Source organism: Lynx rufus, unplaced genomic scaffold (assembly GCF_022079265.1).
Source record: "Lynx rufus isolate CCGP_SWC_20201006 ecotype Redwood Valley unplaced genomic scaffold, mLynRuf1.p SCAF_2, whole genome shotgun sequence".
In the NCBI taxonomy this organism is placed as follows: Eukaryota; Metazoa; Chordata; class Mammalia; order Carnivora; family Felidae; genus Lynx; species Lynx rufus.
The window spans coordinates 138217807-138236689 of NW_025814834.1; the positions used below are offsets into that span (position 1 = coordinate 138217807).

General features: G+C 34.7%; 1 protein-coding gene across 1 annotated transcript in view; it reads right to left on the reverse strand.

Moving 5' to 3' along the window:
- Positions 1-1597: 1597 nt before the first annotated feature.
- Positions 1598-18883, reverse strand: part of SNX7 (sorting nexin 7) — a 109617-nt gene continuing 92331 nt past the window's right edge. The window contains exon 9 of the mRNA XM_047082311.1: positions 1598-1684. Coding sequence (XP_046938267.1) covers positions 1598-1684 — 87 coding nt within the window. The remainder of the gene's footprint in view (positions 1685-18883) is intronic.

The window sequence follows — 18883 nt, forward strand, 5'->3', positions numbered from 1 at the left end:
TTCTTGCAGGGAGGAGGTATATGGCAGTGCCAAAGCAGGGAAACACTGGTGCTTTCTTAGCAGGCTGGCAGATGTGGGAAGACAGGGAAAAGGGAAAGTTTGCTTAAAAGCTACCAGTGCTCAAACGTCAAAAAAATGGGAGCCAGATTCTTTATTACAAATGGTTTAATAATTATGCATGCCAGTATTTACAAAAAAATTTAGCTTTATATCTGCATTTGTGTATCTCTTGTTTTGATTAAAATAATTTAAATGTCTAGGTTCTTTTTGTGACACAGATTTAAGTGCTAATACCCAAATGATACTAATTCCTCAAGGTTCGGTCTTGAAAAATATCTATTTCAAAAAATTAGCAAATATTAAATAACATGTTCAGTTTCTAAATATATCCATAAAATAAATACAAAATCACTTTGTATGGTCAATCTTACTAGATTGTATAGGATTACTAACTAATAACTCAAATAGTAATTTCAATCTACCTTGGTAACTTTTTTTTTTTTTGGAGGTGCTTGTGTTTTATTTATTTATTTTTTTAATTTACATCCAAGTTAGTTAGCATAACTTGGTAACTTTTTTTAATTGTGGAAAACAATTACTTTACTCTTAACCAAACCAAAATGTGAACAATTATCATTAAAGTTTTATAACACTAAATAATTTTTGTATATTTACTTCAAGTTTCTAATGTCAGAGAGAATAGGATTTTAGAGAAAATCATGATGAATGCATAGTATGCTTGGTAACACAGGCTTAATTCTTTTTTTTTTTTTAATTTATTTATTTGAGAGAGAAAAAGAGAGAGTGACAGAGAGAGAGAAAATGCATGAGCAGAAGAAGGGCAGAGAGAGGGAGAGAGAGAGAGAATTCCATCAGGTTCTACACTGCCAGCATGGAGCCCAGTGTGGGGCTCAAACTCAGGAACTTTGAGTTCATGACCTGAGCAGAAAACAAGAGTCAAACTGAGCCAGCCAGGAGCCCCACATACATTGAATTCTTGTCAGAATCTGCTTCAGAGGCTTGAGCGACTAGTACAAAAAGAACACACCATAGCCGGTCATTTTATATTAAACTTTTTATTAAAACTGAGTCTTCATGATATATTTAAAAGGACATGTTCCACAAACAAATATTTGGACAAAAAATTTTCTATATGTAATTATTGGCACATAAATTTAAAATAAAAACTAAGCTAAATATTTATATATATATATATTCATGTATATGTATTTGTGTGTGTGTATATATATATGTACATATATATACGTATATAGATACATATATATGTATGTATATACACACACATATATATGTATCTATATACGTATATATATGTACATATATATATACATATGTGTGTATATATATATATACATATATATGTATATATATGTATATACATATATGTATATACACACACACACACACACACGAGTATATCCAATTCATGTCAATGATCTGGAATACCTGAGTTTCAAGCTGTTGGTTTTCCAGATAGTGCTAAATGTTTTTCATCCACTTTATAAAGGACACAGTCCATCCAGAAAGAGTAACTTTGGTTAATAGATGCTGTCTCCCAAAGATAGCACAGAAGTCCTCAGTGGGATTCAGGTTTATCTTCAGAGGTTTCTTCCAAGTGGAGGTCAGTCTGTGATGCAAGGAAGGATTCCCATGTAGCAAGGCACTGAATAATGGAAATACACCACGAGGAAATCAGCAGTTGTTAACTTTCAGCGGTGAATGGATTAATAAATCCTTCTGTATCTGCTCCTAGAGCAATTTGCCCTGCTCCTTTCTCCCACCAGCATGCCAGACAGAATCCTTGTCGTTTTCTACATACGTTAATTCCTAATGTGGGAAACTATTGTCAAATAAAAGGAAAACATAAAAGGTTTAAAGATGAGCATGGATTAGTTTGCTGAAATAATCCAGTATTATCCCACTGTCAGGAAAGAAAACTGCTCTAAATTATGGAGGAAAAGATGGATATTTGGATCTGAGGAGGTAGGCGTTAAGCATCTAGACAGAGCAGTGGGATGCAAACGTGCCTCCATTAGATTTCAATCCCACTACAGCAAATGTGAGTTTGGGCAAGTTGATGAATCTTTACTATGGCTTCTCCAGCCATAAATTAGGTTAATAATAGTACTTACCACTAGGGCAACAGTGAAAATTAAATTTCCACAATCTGTATAAATCTCTGTACAGAATTCCCAGCCCAAAGTAAGTGCTCAAAAAAAATGAGCAATTATTATATTATGATGGTCTGTTGGGACTAGGTGGTGAAACTTGCTCACTAATGTGCCACAGGAAATGAAAAAGGATTAGAAGTGACGAAAGGTGGTGGGGACACACAAACAGGAATGTGGCCACCTTTGTGATGTTGTCTAGGACTGACCTGCCTACTAGCCTTGTCTCAGTTATCTGCATGATGTTTATCTACACATGTTAATAGTTTGCACATATTTAAGATTCTTCTAAAGCACACTTACTTTAACATATATTCAGCCTGAGATGAAATTAATTAGGAAAGAGATCATGTTTTTTTTTCCAAATCTATATAGGATACACTGCTATTTACAAATACATATGTATGCATTTTTGATACAATACACTCCAAAGTTGGACTGATTAACACTGATTTACTTGCCTAAACTACTTTCACATCACTTCTTTATCCTCTAATCCCTTTGCAGCTTTACTGTGTGCACTTTTGACAACAAGGACTAAATGACAGACCGGTGGTTTCCCAAACACCATACAAACTCAAAATTTTAAAGCTTCCAAACTATAAACGTGCTGCATTCCAAAAAGCCTGTATGTATGGATTTATGTATGTATATACATATATGTGTGTGCATATAATATTTTTTCAAAGTGAAGATTTAGAAAGTGGGAAGCATTTTGCCAAGTTAGGTTTTTATAAAGGTTATATGCAGTGATTTGATTCTGAGGCAGTCTCGAGAGCCTAGGAAATGAATACTATGGCTAGAAAATTGGGTATTTGCATGAGAACAATAGGAGATACTGTTGAAGACTTAATTGTCAAATGAAAAAAAAACTACTGAGTAAATTACTGGGTAATATACTCAGTATTTTGTGATATACTTATTTTGAAAGTTGGGCTTGGAATAATACAAATCTCATAAGAATAATCAAGTCCATCAGGATTTTAAGGGCCATTTTTGATTTAAAAACTTTAGAGAGCAATGGAAGCCAAGTTCCAGTATAAGCCAAGTATAAACCAAGTATAAATTTCCAAGTATAAGCCAAGAAGCATAATTTTAATCCCTGTGATGAATCAGTTCTGGAATCTGCCTTTATTCTTCAGTAAGTTACTAACTTTCTGATTTTCTACTTCCTTAGATGTAAAATTATGATACCTGTCTCATAGGGATGAAAAATAACAGAATGAGGGATAAGGAAGGAGAAGACAGGGAAAAAACAGAAGTCCAGGTTAGGACAGGGACCACCAAGAGTGGCCTCTTCTAACATGGTACAGGAAAAGAAGCCAGATGTCTTTATATCTAAATGTTTATCCTCATGAAAGGGCATTAAAGATAAATATCTCACACTTGATACATGTTTCAACTTTTAGACTTTAAGGCCTTTATAATTGGGGGATTGACATAAAATATCCATTCACTCAACAAGTATTTTTGAGTTCTTACTATGTCAGGCACTGTGAAGGTTCTGGGGCATAATCCTAGACCTCATGGAACTTATGATTTAGTAAAAAAAACACAAGTCAGCAAATATAATCAACTACAGGGTCTATGAAGTTACAGCATATGATGAAAATAAATAGTAGTGGGATCTAGATCAGACTAGGATGAGTTAACTAATGTTTCCTAGTAGGAGTGAGCCTATAAATTTCTGTGCATGTCTGTGGAAGGGCAATGTGAGGAATAATGTGTGGTGGTTAATAATAAAGTGGTTAAGAACTTGGGCTCAGAACTTCTGCTGCTGGCCAAGATAGTATGATAAGGACTAGATTCACTCTTCTGTTAAAAGATGATTGATAGATAGATAGATCAGAAAAAAATAAAATGAAACAACAGTTTTCAAGACCCTGAACATCAGGCAACAAAGGACAGTGATCCCTGAGAGACAAGATAAAAACAATATGAGCTCTATGATTATCCTCATGTTATAAGCAGAACTTTATCCCCCCACATTCATTTGTTGAAGCACACTGTGAGGTACTTCAAAGTTCATGTGTTGAAGTACCACAGAATGTAAAGTATTTGGAAAGAAGGCCTTTAAAGAGGTGACTCAGTTTAAATGAGGGTAAGATGGACCCTAATCCAATCTGACTAGTATCCTTATAAGAGGATATTGGTCATTCAAGGGGACTATAGGAATGACAACAGAGAGAAAAGATGACATGAAGACCAGGAAGAAGGCTGCCATCTGCAAAGTCAAGAAGAAAGGCCTCAGAAGAAACCAAGAAGCCAAGCTTGTCAACACCTTGATCTTGGACAACTAACCTCCAGAACTGTAAGAAAATCATTTTTTGTTGTTTATCCACTAAAGTCTGTGGTATTTTGTTATGGTAGCCCTAGCACACCAATACACCACTCACTGCCATAAGAGAATTCCCAGGCCATGGCAGAAGCAGGGTGAACTTAGATGTAGCCAGGCAGGCTCTCTGAGTTGAAGAGATGGAGCTAAGAGTCTATAGAAAAATAATGCAGGGGAAGTTTGTAGAGCAGAGTACCAGTGAAGAGAGAGCACTCTGGAGATCTGTGGAGGGTCTCCCTCTGGTATTCAGTGGGGTAATGATCAGTAAAAGCATGTGAGAAAACTACCTAAGGTCAGGAAAAGAAGTAACCAGTGAGGATTAGAGTGAGCAGCGTCCATGTTCTCACAGGGCCTGGAATAGTAGAGAATCCCACCAAAGAGATTGGAAAATCCAATAATTCATAAAATATTGGATAAAATACAAAGAAGGGAAATAATTTTCCATCTATTACAATCTGGTCAAGAACCATCTAACAAATCTTGAAGTGTGTGTCCAAGCAACTTCACTAAGTGCTACAGGAATAAAAAAATATTCAGCAGACAACAAAATTCACAGTATCTGGTATCCAATTAAGATTACCAGGATGCAAAGAAGCATAAAAACACAACCCATAATGTGGAGAAAAAAATCAACCAATTGAAACTAACACACAATGGAATATTACTCAGCCATAAAAAAGAACAAAATCTTGTCATTTGCAGTGACATAGATGGAGCTAGAGAGTATTATGCTACATAAGTCAGTCAGAGAAAGACAAATAACATATGATTTCACTCCTATGTGGAATTTAAGAAACAAAACAAATGAACACAGTGGGGAAAAAGGCAAATCATAGAACAGACCCTTAATTATACAGAACAAAATGATGGTTACCAGAGGGGAGGTGGGTGGGGGGCAATGGGTGAAATAGGTGATGGGGACTAAGGAGGGCACTGTTGTGATGAGCACGAAGTGTTGTATATAAGTGATGAATTACTAAAGTATACGCCAGAAACCAATATTACACTGCATGTTAACTTACTGGAATTTAAATAAAAATCTGGAGAGAGAGAGAGAGAGAAAAAAAGGAGAAACTGACCCAGAATTGACAAAGATGTTAGCAGACAAGGACATTAAACTATAAAAGTGTCCTAGATGTTCAAAGAGTTAAGTAGAGGCAAGGAATATATGAAAAACAGATACAAATTGGACTTCCAGAGATAAAAATTACCATGTGGGCGATGAAAAATACAAGGAATGGAATTAATGACATATAAGAAAATGAGGAAGAAAAAGTCAACATGAAGGTACAGCAATGGAAAGTATCTAAAAGGAAACACAGAAAGAAAAAAAAGAACAATGAAAAAAAAAAAGGAAAAGAGCATCAGTGAGCTATGGGACACAGCTTGCAGTAGTATACTATACATGTCATTAGCTGAAAGGTGGAGGGCCAAAAAACTTTTTGAAAACATAAAGCCCAGAATTTTTCCAAACTTAATTAAAAAAATCAGAAACCCACAAATCCAAGAAACTCAACAAACTCTAAACATCAGAAACATGAGGAAGAGAGCATCAAACTACTTTATAACCAAATTGTTCAAAATCAGTGATAAAGACAATCTTTAAATAAGACAGAAAAATCATAATGCTGCATACAAAAGAAGGAAAAATAGGGATGACAGTATTTCTCATCCAAAATACTTTAAGTGAGAAGACGACAGAGTAACATTTTTAGAGTGAAAGAAACAGCACTGTCAGGATAGAATTCTTTCTATGCCCAGCAAAATTATCCTTCAAAAACAAGGGTGGAATAAAGATATTTTCTGACAAACAAAAGCTATAGAATTTATCACTAACAGACCACACTACAAGAAATGTTTTAAAAAAAGAAAAATTCCATCAGGCAAAGAGAAATAAAACCAGACAGAAATATGAATCCATTCAAAGGAATGAAAACCACAGAGCATGTCAATGATATGGAAACATATATATTTCTCTCATTATTTAAATTTATTTAAGATACAACTGACTAATTAATAATAATAGTAACAAGATCTGGTGAGGCTTAGAATACATGTCCAAATAAAATATATGAGAAAAGAGCATAAGGGCCAGAAGAAAGAGAATGAAGAATATGATTGTTGGTTCTTAAATGATAGGTTAAGTGGTATAATATTATTTAAAGGCAGACTGACAAGATTAAGGTGGGGCACCTTGGTGGCTCAGTCAGTTGAGCGTCTGAATTCAGCCCAGGTCATGATCTCATGGTTGGGTTCGAGCCCTGTGTCAGGCTCTGTGCTGACAGCGTGGAACCTGGAGCCTGTTTCAGATTCTATATCTTCCTCTCTCTCTGCCCCTCCCCTACTCACACTGTGTTCCTTTCTCTCTCAAAAATAAATAAACATTAAAAAAAAAAGATTAAGGTACATACCATAAACCTGAAAATAACCTCTAGAAAATAAAAGATATATCTAATATAACAACAAGAGATCTAAAGTGAAATCATACAAAATTGTCTATTATCCAAAAGAAGGCATAAAGAAGAAAATGGGAGCAAAGAACGGATGGAACAAATAAAAAACAAACTGCAAAATAATAAACTCAAACCTAACTGTATCAATAATCAATTTCAATGTCAATAATCTAAACACTCCAATAAGACACAAATTGCCCTTAGTAAATAAAAATTAAAAAAATAATGGCCAACAGGTACATGAAAAGATGCTCAACGTCGCTCCTCATCAGGGAAACACAAATCAAAACCACACTCAGATATCACCTCACACCAGTCAGAGTGGCCAAAAGGAACAAATCAGGAGACTATAGATGCTGGAGAGGATGCGGAGAAATGGGAACCCTCTTGCACTGTTGGTGGGAATGCAAACTGGTGCAGCCACTCTGGAAAACAGTGTGGAGGTTCCTCAAAAAATTAAAAATAGACCTACCCTATGACCCAGCAATAGCACTGCTAGGAATTTACCCAAGGGATACAGGAGTGCTGATGCATAGGGGCACTTGTACCCCAATGTTTATAGCAGCACTCTCAACAATAGCCAAATTATGAAAAAAAAAAAACCTAAATGTCCATCAACTGACGAATGGATAAAGAAATTGTGTGGTTTATATACACAATGGAATACTATGTGGCAATGAGAAAGAATGAAATATGGCCCTTTGTAGCAACGTGGATGGAACTGGAGAGTGTGATGCTAAGTGAAATAAGCCATACAGAGAAAGACAGACAGATACCATATGTTTTCACTCTTATGTGGATCCTGAGAAACTTAACAGAAACCCATGGGGGAGGGGAAGGGAAAAACAACAACAAAAAAAGAGGTTAGAGTGGGAGAGAGCCAAAGCATAAGAGACTCTTAAAAACTGAGAACTGAGGGTTAATGAGGAGTGGGAGGTAAGGGAGGGTAGGTGATGGGTATTAAAGAGGGCATCTTTTGGGATGAGCACTGGGTGTTGTATGGAAACCAATTTGACAATAAATTTCATATATTAAACAAATAAATAAAATAAAAATAAATAAATACATAAAAAATATTGCCCCAGAGGAGGCTATATTAGATAAAATAGATTTTAGAACAATTATTATTATGAGAGATAAAGGTTATTTCATACTGGTAAAGGTATCAGTTTATCTTGGCATAACTTAAAATATATATAATGAGAGAGCTTTAAAATACATGAAATAAAAACTGATAGAAACACAAGAAGACAAATCCACAATTACCATTGATTTTGGTATACCTCTCTCACAAGAACTGAGAGGATTTATGGACAGAAAATCAGCAGTGATACAGAAAACTAAAACAACATGATCAATCAAGTGGACCTAACTAATATCTATAGAAAGGAAAATGCACATTCGTTCATATGCACATACAACATTTACCAAAATAGGCCATATTCCAGGCTAGAAAAGAAGTCTCAATAAACTTAAAAAGAGTTAAGTCACATGAAGTTTATTCCCTGAACATAATGGAATTAAATTAGAAATCAGTAATAGAGAGATATCTGAAAAATCCCCAAATATTTGAAATCTAAGCAGGAAACTTATATATGTATTATTACCCTCTGTGTCAAAGAAAAACTCAGAAGTAAATTTAGGTATTCTGAACTGAGTGAAAATAAAAACATAACATGTGAAAAGTTCTGGGTCACTAAGGCAGTACATAGAAATTTGTAACACTAAAAGTCTATCAGAAAAGAAGAAAGGTTCATGATGAGCACTGGGTAATGCATGGACATGTTTGAATCACTATTTTGTACACCTGAAATTAATATAATACCATAAATTAACTAACTGGAATTAAAATAAAAACTTAGAAAGGAAAGAAGAGGAGCTCCTGGTTGGCTCAGTCAGTACAGCATGTGACTTTTGATCTCTGGTCACGAGTTTAAGCCCTACGTTGTATGTAGAGATTATAAATAAATAAACCAAAAAAAGAAAAAAAAAACCAAGGTCTTAAATTATTTCAGTTCCTACCCTAAAAACTAATAGATGGATAGATAAAACAAATTAAACCCAAACGAGGGAGAACTAGAAAGAAAAAGAGAAAGAAAAAAAGAAGAAAAGAAAGAAAGAAAGAAAGAAAGAAAGAAAGAAAGAAAGAAAAGAAAGAAAGAAAGAAAGAAAGAAAGAAAGAAAGAAAGAAACTAAAAAGAACAGAGTGTGAATCAGTGAAAAAGAGAAAAAATATTTAAAAAATCTATGAGACCAAATGTTAGCTCTTTAAGATGATTAATAAAACTGATAATCATTAACCCGACCGACCTAAAAGAAGAGAGATGACATAAATTATTATCTCTTAGGAATGAGAAAAGTGACATCACTCCAGATTCTACTGAAGGAAATAAAGGAATATTATGGAAAACTTTACACCTATACACCGAGAGCTTGAAAGAAATGGACCAATTCCCTGAAAGACACAAACTACACAAACTTACCCTACAAGAAATAGATACTCTAATGAATTTGAATCTGTTGTTAAATATCTTCCCACAAAGAAAACTAGGCCTAAATGCCATCACTGGCAAATTCAATCAAATAATTAAGAAAGAAATCATTTTAATTCTATACAAACTCTACTGGAAAATTGAAAACACAGTAATGCTTTTCGATTTACAAAAACAAAAAACACCGTAAGAGAAGAAAACTACTAACCAATATCTCTCATAAACATAGATATAAAAATTCTAAACAAAATTTTGGCGAATCCAGCAATCTATAGAAAGAATTATATATCATGACCAAAAGGGATTTATCCCAGAATGTAAGATTGGATTAACATTCAAATATCAATCAATGTAATTGACTACTAATGTAAGAGCATCTCAACAGACACAGAAAAGGCATTTGCCAAATTATGATGTCCATTTCTGATTTTAAAAAAAATTCAGAAAATTAGGAATTGAAGAGAACTTCTACAACCTCAGGAAGAACATTTACAAAAAAACTAAAGTTAACATCATAAGCAGACATGCATTAAATATTAGCTGTTATTAGTATTTTCTTTTCAATGCCAAAAAAAGAGAGAAATTAACACTCAGTTTTATAGATAGTCAAAAATCTCCTTCACCAAATTTTAAGTATAAAAAAGGCAGGAAATTAAAAAAGAAAACAATATATAAATCACTTTAAAGCTCTATCCACCGTGTCTACACAACAAGGAAAGTTATTAACTGGGACTGAAGGTCTGATAGAGAGCAGACCATACTTTGCATCTGGGGAGAGCCCCATTTCCCCTGGAACCTCATTTCTACTAGAGCCCTCTGGCATCCTCTGCAAATCCACACACAATTCTATCTGTTAACCCTGCAGGGCAGCCCAAAGCAATTACTACTTTCATGAGATAGTACATCTTTTTGATAACTCCGCCAAACTATCATTTGAATAAACTTCTGAAGTCCTCAAGGTAAAATTCAAAATGTAATTATGAGCAGTCTGTTCTATTTAGATTTCCTGTCAAATAAATGATCCAAATTGCACCAAAGACAGCATTAATTCTCATGTGAAGAAACTTCTATTGTCATATTCTGCTTCAACCATCCTTAATAAATGTCTAAGGAAGATATTCAGTAGACATCCATGCTGATTAGCATTGTGAATTAACATTTTCATTTCTTTTTTTCTTTTTTTTCTTATTTGAGAGACAGAGTGTGCAAATGGTGGAGAGGGGCAGAGGGAGAGAGACTCTCAAGCAGGTTCCACTCAGTGTGGAGCCTGCTGCGGGGCTCTGTCCCACAACCCTGGGATCTTGACCTGAGGTTGGACAAGAGTTGGACACTCCACCAAGTGAGCCACCCAGGAGTCCCCACTTTCATTTCTAAAATAAGTCCTAATGGGTCAGAAAAACTTAGTAAAAAAGACAAATTAGCCACTGAACTACCTCCTTACCATCTACCATACTAGAGGCAGAAAAACAATTTATGTATTTTGAAATATGGGTTATAGAACATCAGCATAGAAAAACAATAGAAATAACATGATACCTGCTATATGTCAATATGAATACTTGCTCAGGCATTGTACTGGTTACTTTATTATATATTCCCTTCATATTACTACCTGACAAAGACTGTTATGTATATTATATCACAGATGAGAAAGCTGAGGCACAAATGGTTAAGCACATTTGTGATATTCCAAATCTGATAAGTAGTGTAGCTACTACTATTTATTCATCAACAAATGGAAAGTAACCAATTTCTTGAATGACCACCAGGGTACATTTAATAAGTCACTGGGCCATCACAAAATACCTTTCTTTTGCATAGTGGAAAAAGGACAATTTTGGAAGAAGAGGTAGGTAAGAAAATGCATGCCTGCGGGGGCGGGGGGGGGGCGGGCATCACGCTGATCAAATTTTAGGAAAATGTACATATGCAGTTTGAACGTGTAGAAATTGATTCCCTACATACCTCTTGGAAAGTCTATATATTTCCAGGAGCACATACTCTTTGAAGATGAGTTAGTTAATACATGCCAGACATACAATAAATACTCAGTAAATGCAGATGATTATGGAGAAAGAATGTAAAGAACTACACATTCAAATATGCTGGTTGTCACAAAAACTGCATTTTTCAATCTGAATATTTATCAATTGACATCCTGGTTTCTATTGCTGTCTAAAGTTGTTAATGCTGTGTTTTGCCATAAAAGTCTGATTCCCACTCAGGCTGCTAACCAATCAGGCTTCTCAGCCAACAAGGCTGAAGAACTGACCCTGAACTAGGTAGCTCCTCCTGATGACACCAGACCTCTTTTGGAATTTTGATAGTTTTTTCTAAATAAACATGGGGTATTAACTGTCCCCTCCCACCAAATTTAGTCTTAAACTGTTAACTGATATTTGTATACTTATCCAATAATTGAACACAAATCTATTTTAAAATAAAAAAAAGATAACCCCTAAAACTCTTTTAAAAAGCTCTTTACTCTTTCTTGCTTTTTTAAGTATGAAAAACCAAGTAAGACTCAAGACTCAAGAAATGGACTGTTTATACCACATAGTTAAACAATTAGTTTACATTAAACTAATAGTTAAACATTTAGTTCGGTATCTACTGTGTCCAGGACTGTGATGATTGGAGGAGATACAGTCATCAAAACAACAACACAATCTCAAAACCTATCATGAGACTTGTTTATAACTATAAATCATGTTGTTTAAAAGATATTTCTCGGGAGACTTAGGTGGCTCAGTCCATTGAGCGTCTGACTCTTGGTTTCGGCTCAGGTCATGATCTCACGGTTCGTGAGTTCGAGCCCTGAGTCTGGCTCTGCACTGAGAGCATGGAGCCTGCTTGGGATTCTCTCTCTCTCCCTCTTTCTCTGCCCCTCCCCTGCTTGTGCATGCTCTCTCTCTCTCTCTTTTTCAAAATAAATAAATAAAAACCTTTTTAAAAAGGAACTGCATTAAAAAAAGATATTTCTGTTATTTGGCTTCTCATTGCTTTCTATTGAGAAATTGATTTTTCACACTTTTAAATCATTACAATTAGTGAGGCAAGCAAATGTCTACCAAAATTAGAGTAACAATCAAACACACTCATCAGTATCACTGTTGGCCTGACCTTCAACACCACCCAGCAGCTCATTCTAGCTTTAGATTCTCATATTAACATCACAGAATCAACAACGGGAATTCTGTTAGTTGAATACTGTGTCATAATCTTCCACACATATCATTTTATTTGATATAACAATTTTGAAAAAATCAAGTAATTTCATCTTAAGATGCAATAGTTAAGAAACCTGTGTCTACAGGGGCGCCTGGGTGGCGCAGTTGGTTAAGCGTCCGACTTCAGCCAGGTCACGATCTCGCGGTCCATGAGTTCAAGCCCCGCGTCAGGCTCTGGGCTGATGGCTCGGAGCCTGGAGCCTGTTTCCGATTCTGTGTCTCCCTCTCTCTCTGCCCCTCCCCCGTTCATGCTCTGTCTCTCTCTGTCCCAAAAATAAATAAACGTTGAAAAAAAAATAAAAAAAAATGTTTATTAAAAAGAAACCTGTGTCTACAGATTTCAGTACTTGTTTCTACTGCTTCATGTTCATCACTGCAGTGAAAGTGAGCCAATAAATATGCTGTGCATGCATGCTACTAGGCAGGATGTTGGGTGGCCAAAAAGAAAGTTTATCACAAATCTTCATTGAGAATCCAGTGCACATTTTCCCCAGGTGGCTCCAGTTTGTAGCCAAAGGCCAAAAACCTTAGTTTGTCTTTGAAGGGCATGAATGGAAAACAAAGTTGTAGTTAGGAAGGTGAGCCAGCGCCCGGGGAAACACATCCAACAGGTAAACAAAAGTCTTTTTGTTCCTACACACATTCTTAAAAACTTCTTAAATACGCACACAGAATATTTAGAAAATAAGTTTTAATTCCAAAGCTAGTTTTGAAAGTAAATCTGTTGCTACTTCAGCAAAGATGGTGATGACACTATGCTATTAGAAAAGATAACTGATTCTTCAGTTCTTTTAAGTGGGTAGCAATCCTATAAGCAGATGTGACCAACTTTTCCAGAGAATAAATGATGACAAAAATGGTGTTTCAATAGATACAATATAGCTTCCAATGAAAGCCCGTACATTTAAGAATCAGTATTTTCTCAAGCTGGGGAGGGCGGGGTATGAAGGGATTCTGTCCTACAATGTGACTTCAGGCAGATATCTTCACTGCTCTGGACTTGTTTACTCATTCACAAAATAAGGGGCTTGGCCTATGTGTATCCATTAAGTGTCATTCTAGAACTAAAAAAGAATTCTTCCAGGGGCTAACTGTAGCCAACAAGATGTTGAGAAACGAGATTACATACAATTTATAATTCTGTCTTGCTCTCTTTGGCTTGACACAGTGTGGAAATGCATCAAACAAAATTTTACCTCTTTCCTCAGCATTTGATATTTATAAGATAATTACCATTATAACTAATTTCCAAAGAGATGCTTCATAAGTTAATGAGAAAATACATATTACATATATGTATTTTAATACCCAAACAAATCTGTGATGTTGGTACTATTATTTTCAGCATGTCATAGACAGGGATATTGAGGCTCACTAAAATAAAATCCTCAAAGTCTCTCAGTTCGAAGTTACAACTTCTGCCTGTCCAAAGCCATGCTCTTAGCCAATATGCAATAATGTCAACATAAAGTTCGATGTCTCCATCCATAATGCCACCACCATGTTTGTGGAACAGCTAATAGAAAATTTAGTTTTATCCAAATTATCACATAAGTCAAATTAAGAAAACATTATTTATATATTTCTATAATAATACAGTAAAATAACCATAAATTTGCCTAAAATAACAATGAAAGCTATTAGAAAATGTGATAAGAGTCAAATCTTACCATATATTTTTAAAACCAGAAATTTCCACATTAAACCAAAAGTTGTCGTGCTTCTAGTTTTTTCCCACTAATCTAAAAATACCTTTTAGACAGTGCCATGAGAATTGCATGTCTTTTAATAAATTAAAAATGAGAAATATGACTGAGTGTCCTCTATGTATTCTAATGCTGTGTCAAATGATCTTGGGCACAAATGACATCACCTACATTTGAGGAAATACTGAAGCTCAAATATGTAAACATCTATGTACTAGGCCACTTGGATGTGCAACATTTCAATAACTGCTTTTTTACCACCTAAACCTAAGACTCAAAACAGTAATGAAAAGTTGTAAGAAGTGTATATTTTACATTGTGGATGTAATCAATCCAGAAAGAAATTAGAGATGATGTTGCTAGAGGAAAGCAACTTCTATTATTTTGTAATAGCTTAATGGTACCCATTGTATTTCATTTTTGGAAAAGTCTAAATTCAGCTTCTTGGAATCATCTGCCAATTTGTAATTTTAGAACTATCAACAACTTAAAAATAACAGATTTTGCCTATTTTTTCTAAAACTTTTACATATCTGTCAAGAATATAAGTAATAAGCTCAATTTGTAAATCCTGCAAATACTTCAAAGAGCAACAGAGTTAATGCAAAAGGACTCATTATCTACAAACGCCATCTTGTGGTCCATGTTTTTATTATTTTGTAGTAAGTCTGGATTTCTAACTCAAGATCTGCTAAAGACAGAAAGAGCCCTGGATATAACTTATTCCCTTTCTCTAATTTTTACACATGGGAAAATTGGAGCTCCAAAAAGTCTAATAAATTGGAAATCTTCAGAGGAAGAATTAATACAAGAGCCAAAATTTGAATTCAAATCTTTTCAACTCATACTTTTCTATACCACATCATCGTTTTTGACTAGTAACAAGCCAATTACATGAAGTCTGTCCAGTTTGGTATTAGTCACTTCAAACACCAAGCTCATCTGTGTTTGCTTAACCATACCTTGAAAGTACGGCAAACTATAAAGAAGAGCACATCTACCTTTGAATTACTGGAAAATTATCAAGGCACAGCCATGTTGTTTTGCATTATTCTAAAGCATTTCACACATTTTTAAAAATTTTTATTCTCCTAGAGATTTATGAGGGCAGTGTGTAGATGGGGTTGGGAAGGGGAGGGTTATCAACACCTCTACTGACAGATTAGAAACTTGGGTTTAGAGAAGACATGATTAAGATTTAACAATTAGCTAGTGGCAAGCATCCTGATATCCAACTTTAATTTTTTTCCACCTCTTTACTTCATGATGTTGTATCATAACAGTGCATACATGCACATGTATGTGTTTTAAATCCTTTGTTCCATTTCTTTACAGGAACTGCTATATTCATTGGCCCATAGACTACAGTCGGTCATTTATGAAGCATAATAAGATGAAAGTCCTTGATTCAGAAACTAGATACTTCTAGAAGTTATAAATATGTAATCTTCATTCAAATCTTTGATTACCTTAATAGCAGAAAAATTTATCTAATCCAAAAGATGGCAAAGAGGCACAGACTGTCTATGCTATAGTATAACTGTCCATCTCACAGCTAAACTCAGCTTCATTTATATAAAAAATTGAGAAATAATATCACAGAATATGAGATTAATGAGAATATCTTGAGAAGTTTTTAAGAAAGCAGAAATCTAAAAATAACAAAAATATTCAAGACTTCTATCAAACATAATAAAAGATGTCCATGGTTATGTGAAAACATGAGCTCCAGCTATGGCTTTTGAATGTGCAATTCAGAACAGAAATTATCACTTAATAAAACAAGAGAATATAGCTGACCCTTGCATGACACAGTTTTGAACTACATAAGTCCACTTACATGCAGATTTTTTACATACAGTGCTGTAAATGTATTCTTTAGGGGTAAATGAAAATCATACCCTGATGCATTTAAACTTAATTCTATAATTGACTGTGTCTTATATACTTTATGTAATAGTTGAATATTAAGTACATTATAAAATTTTGTGGCACCTGGTGGCTCAGTCGGTTAAGCATCCGACTCTTGACTTTGGCTCAGGTCATGATCTCACAGTTTGTGAGTTCAAGCCCCGCATCGGGCTCTGTAGTGACAGTGCAGAGTCTGCTTATGACTCTCTGTCTCCTCTCTGCCCATCTCCCTCTTGTTTTTCTCTCTCTCTTTCAAAAATAAACATTTAAAAAAAATAAATTATAATACCCAAACTGGCAGATACTTAATCAACATAACAAGTCTACTAATCATCTACTTGGATGTCATGGTAATGTGTAATTGCTGCAGAAGATTTTAATTGATTACTTTCAATTGCTGATTTATCTTGTTACAAATCTGTAATAAGCAACTTATGGACTGGGCATCAGTCCACATTTTAAGTAGCATTACTTTACAGATCAACGTAATTACCCAAGTTTTCCCAAATTGTGTTCCATGATATGCAAACCTGCAAGAAGAAATACTGATCTAGTCAAGGAAATTATGTCCTCAGACTCACAAACCATATAAGCAAATAAAGTACCTAAGAACTTCTTTAGGAAATAAACCTGTTTAACTTTATTTAATCCAAACTTGACTACAGAATCTTTTCTTTCAAGACTAACACTCATTAACATTACAAAAAACTAATTTTCTATAAAATGCATTGAGAGATTCTAGTATAGACAGAATTACTGATTTACATTATTCAACAGCTGTTTAAAAATTCCCAGTGGCAAGGAACTCATTTCTTTATAATGCAATATAATATAATATAGAAAATTTTAATGCATAGGAAATAATTTTGTGTGAGTTCAAATTATACAATTTGTAAGAGTTGGTTTTAGACATTTTCTGAAGCAATGACAAAACATGTAATCCTTCTTTCGTTGACTGCCCTCCAAATACCTTTCTTCTTTTCTAATATTTTGGATGAAGATGCATTTCTAAGACCATTATCATCATAAACTTATTCTGATTATATCTTAGTTTGTCAATGTTACTTTCAAAATGCATCATCAGAACTGAACTCAGTATTTTGAATAGTGAAAGATGCAGATACTTTGCTCTTTTTCTTTTTTTTAGTCATAAGTGTCTTCTAGCCTAACAAGACCTTAATATGATTCTCATAAAACTTAAATTTTGAAGAGAGCATATTCTAATGTGGTCACCAAGATAAAGACCTAGTGAATTAAATGAGTTGATTTCTGCAAAGTATACTATCATTTCACATGCTGAAGATAATTTTATTGCAAAACAATTGTCACTTGAGAATAAAGATGCCTTTGGAAAAAAGACTAGTTAGAGGTAGATTTATGACTTGGAATATGAAACCAGGACCCTGTCATCAATATAGAGGATAATATTTACCATCTTATTGCAGTGGTAGGGGAATATTTACCTGTGTCACTAAAAACCTGTATCAAATTACTAAGTTCAAAAGGTAATTGGCTACAACAGAGCAGTCTTTTAAGCCAAGTAGAATTGAAAGTTATTCTAAGAGTTCACGGTTACCTAAACTTCAGATGGTTTTACAATAAAGGCTCTGATGAACATTAAAAATCTTATATTTCTATTAGTTACATAGCTTTTTGTAAAAAAAATATTTGTTTTCCATAAACAGCTTCTGCGAGCAAATAAATCTGAGACATTACACAAAAGTGAACAGGTTTTTTTCCCCCTAAAGAGTTTCTTGGAAATGTAAATGTGCTAAGGTACATTGCCAACCTTGTACAATAAAATGAAACAGTGTAACTAGATGGAAGGCACTTGGCTATTAAGCCGTCATACCCAATGATAACTAAAGTAAAATCAATGTTAGTAAATGGCTGTGTGATCAACCATGCTCCCAAATATACAACAGTTAGAGACCCAAAGAACTATACCCAGAGACGTCCTCTGATATTTGCAACAGTTGATTTTTAAAAAATTATTTATAAACTATCGTTTAAAAATTTTTTTTAATGTTTATTTTTGAGAGAGAGAGAGAGAGAGAGAGAGAGAGAACGCACAAGCAGGGGACAGACAGAGACAGAGGGAGCCACAGCATCCGAAGCAGGCTCCAGGCTCTGAGCTATCAGGACAGAACCTGACGTGGGGCTGGAACTTACAAACCACAAGATCACGACCTGAGCTGGTCAGATGCTTAACCGACTGAGTCACCCAGGCGCCCATAAACTATCTTTAATGTAGTTTTCCCTCAGCTCAGATTCTCACCTCCTCACTTATCCAAGATTCCTGGTAGAATCTATCAAACTGAGAAGGCAGCTTCCTGGCCTCTGTGGTAGCTAATCTCCAAAGATGTCCCTCCCACAACCATTAGAGAACTATAATAGTCTCCCATGAACATCCCAAGCAGGTTTTCACTGATGATTTTATTTCCTTAATCAATGGTGGAATCTCTCATCAAACAGTAAGAATACAAAGTTTTAAAATCTTAGGATATGGCACAAAAACAGACACATAAACCAACGGAATAGAATAGAAACCCCAGAACTAGATCCAC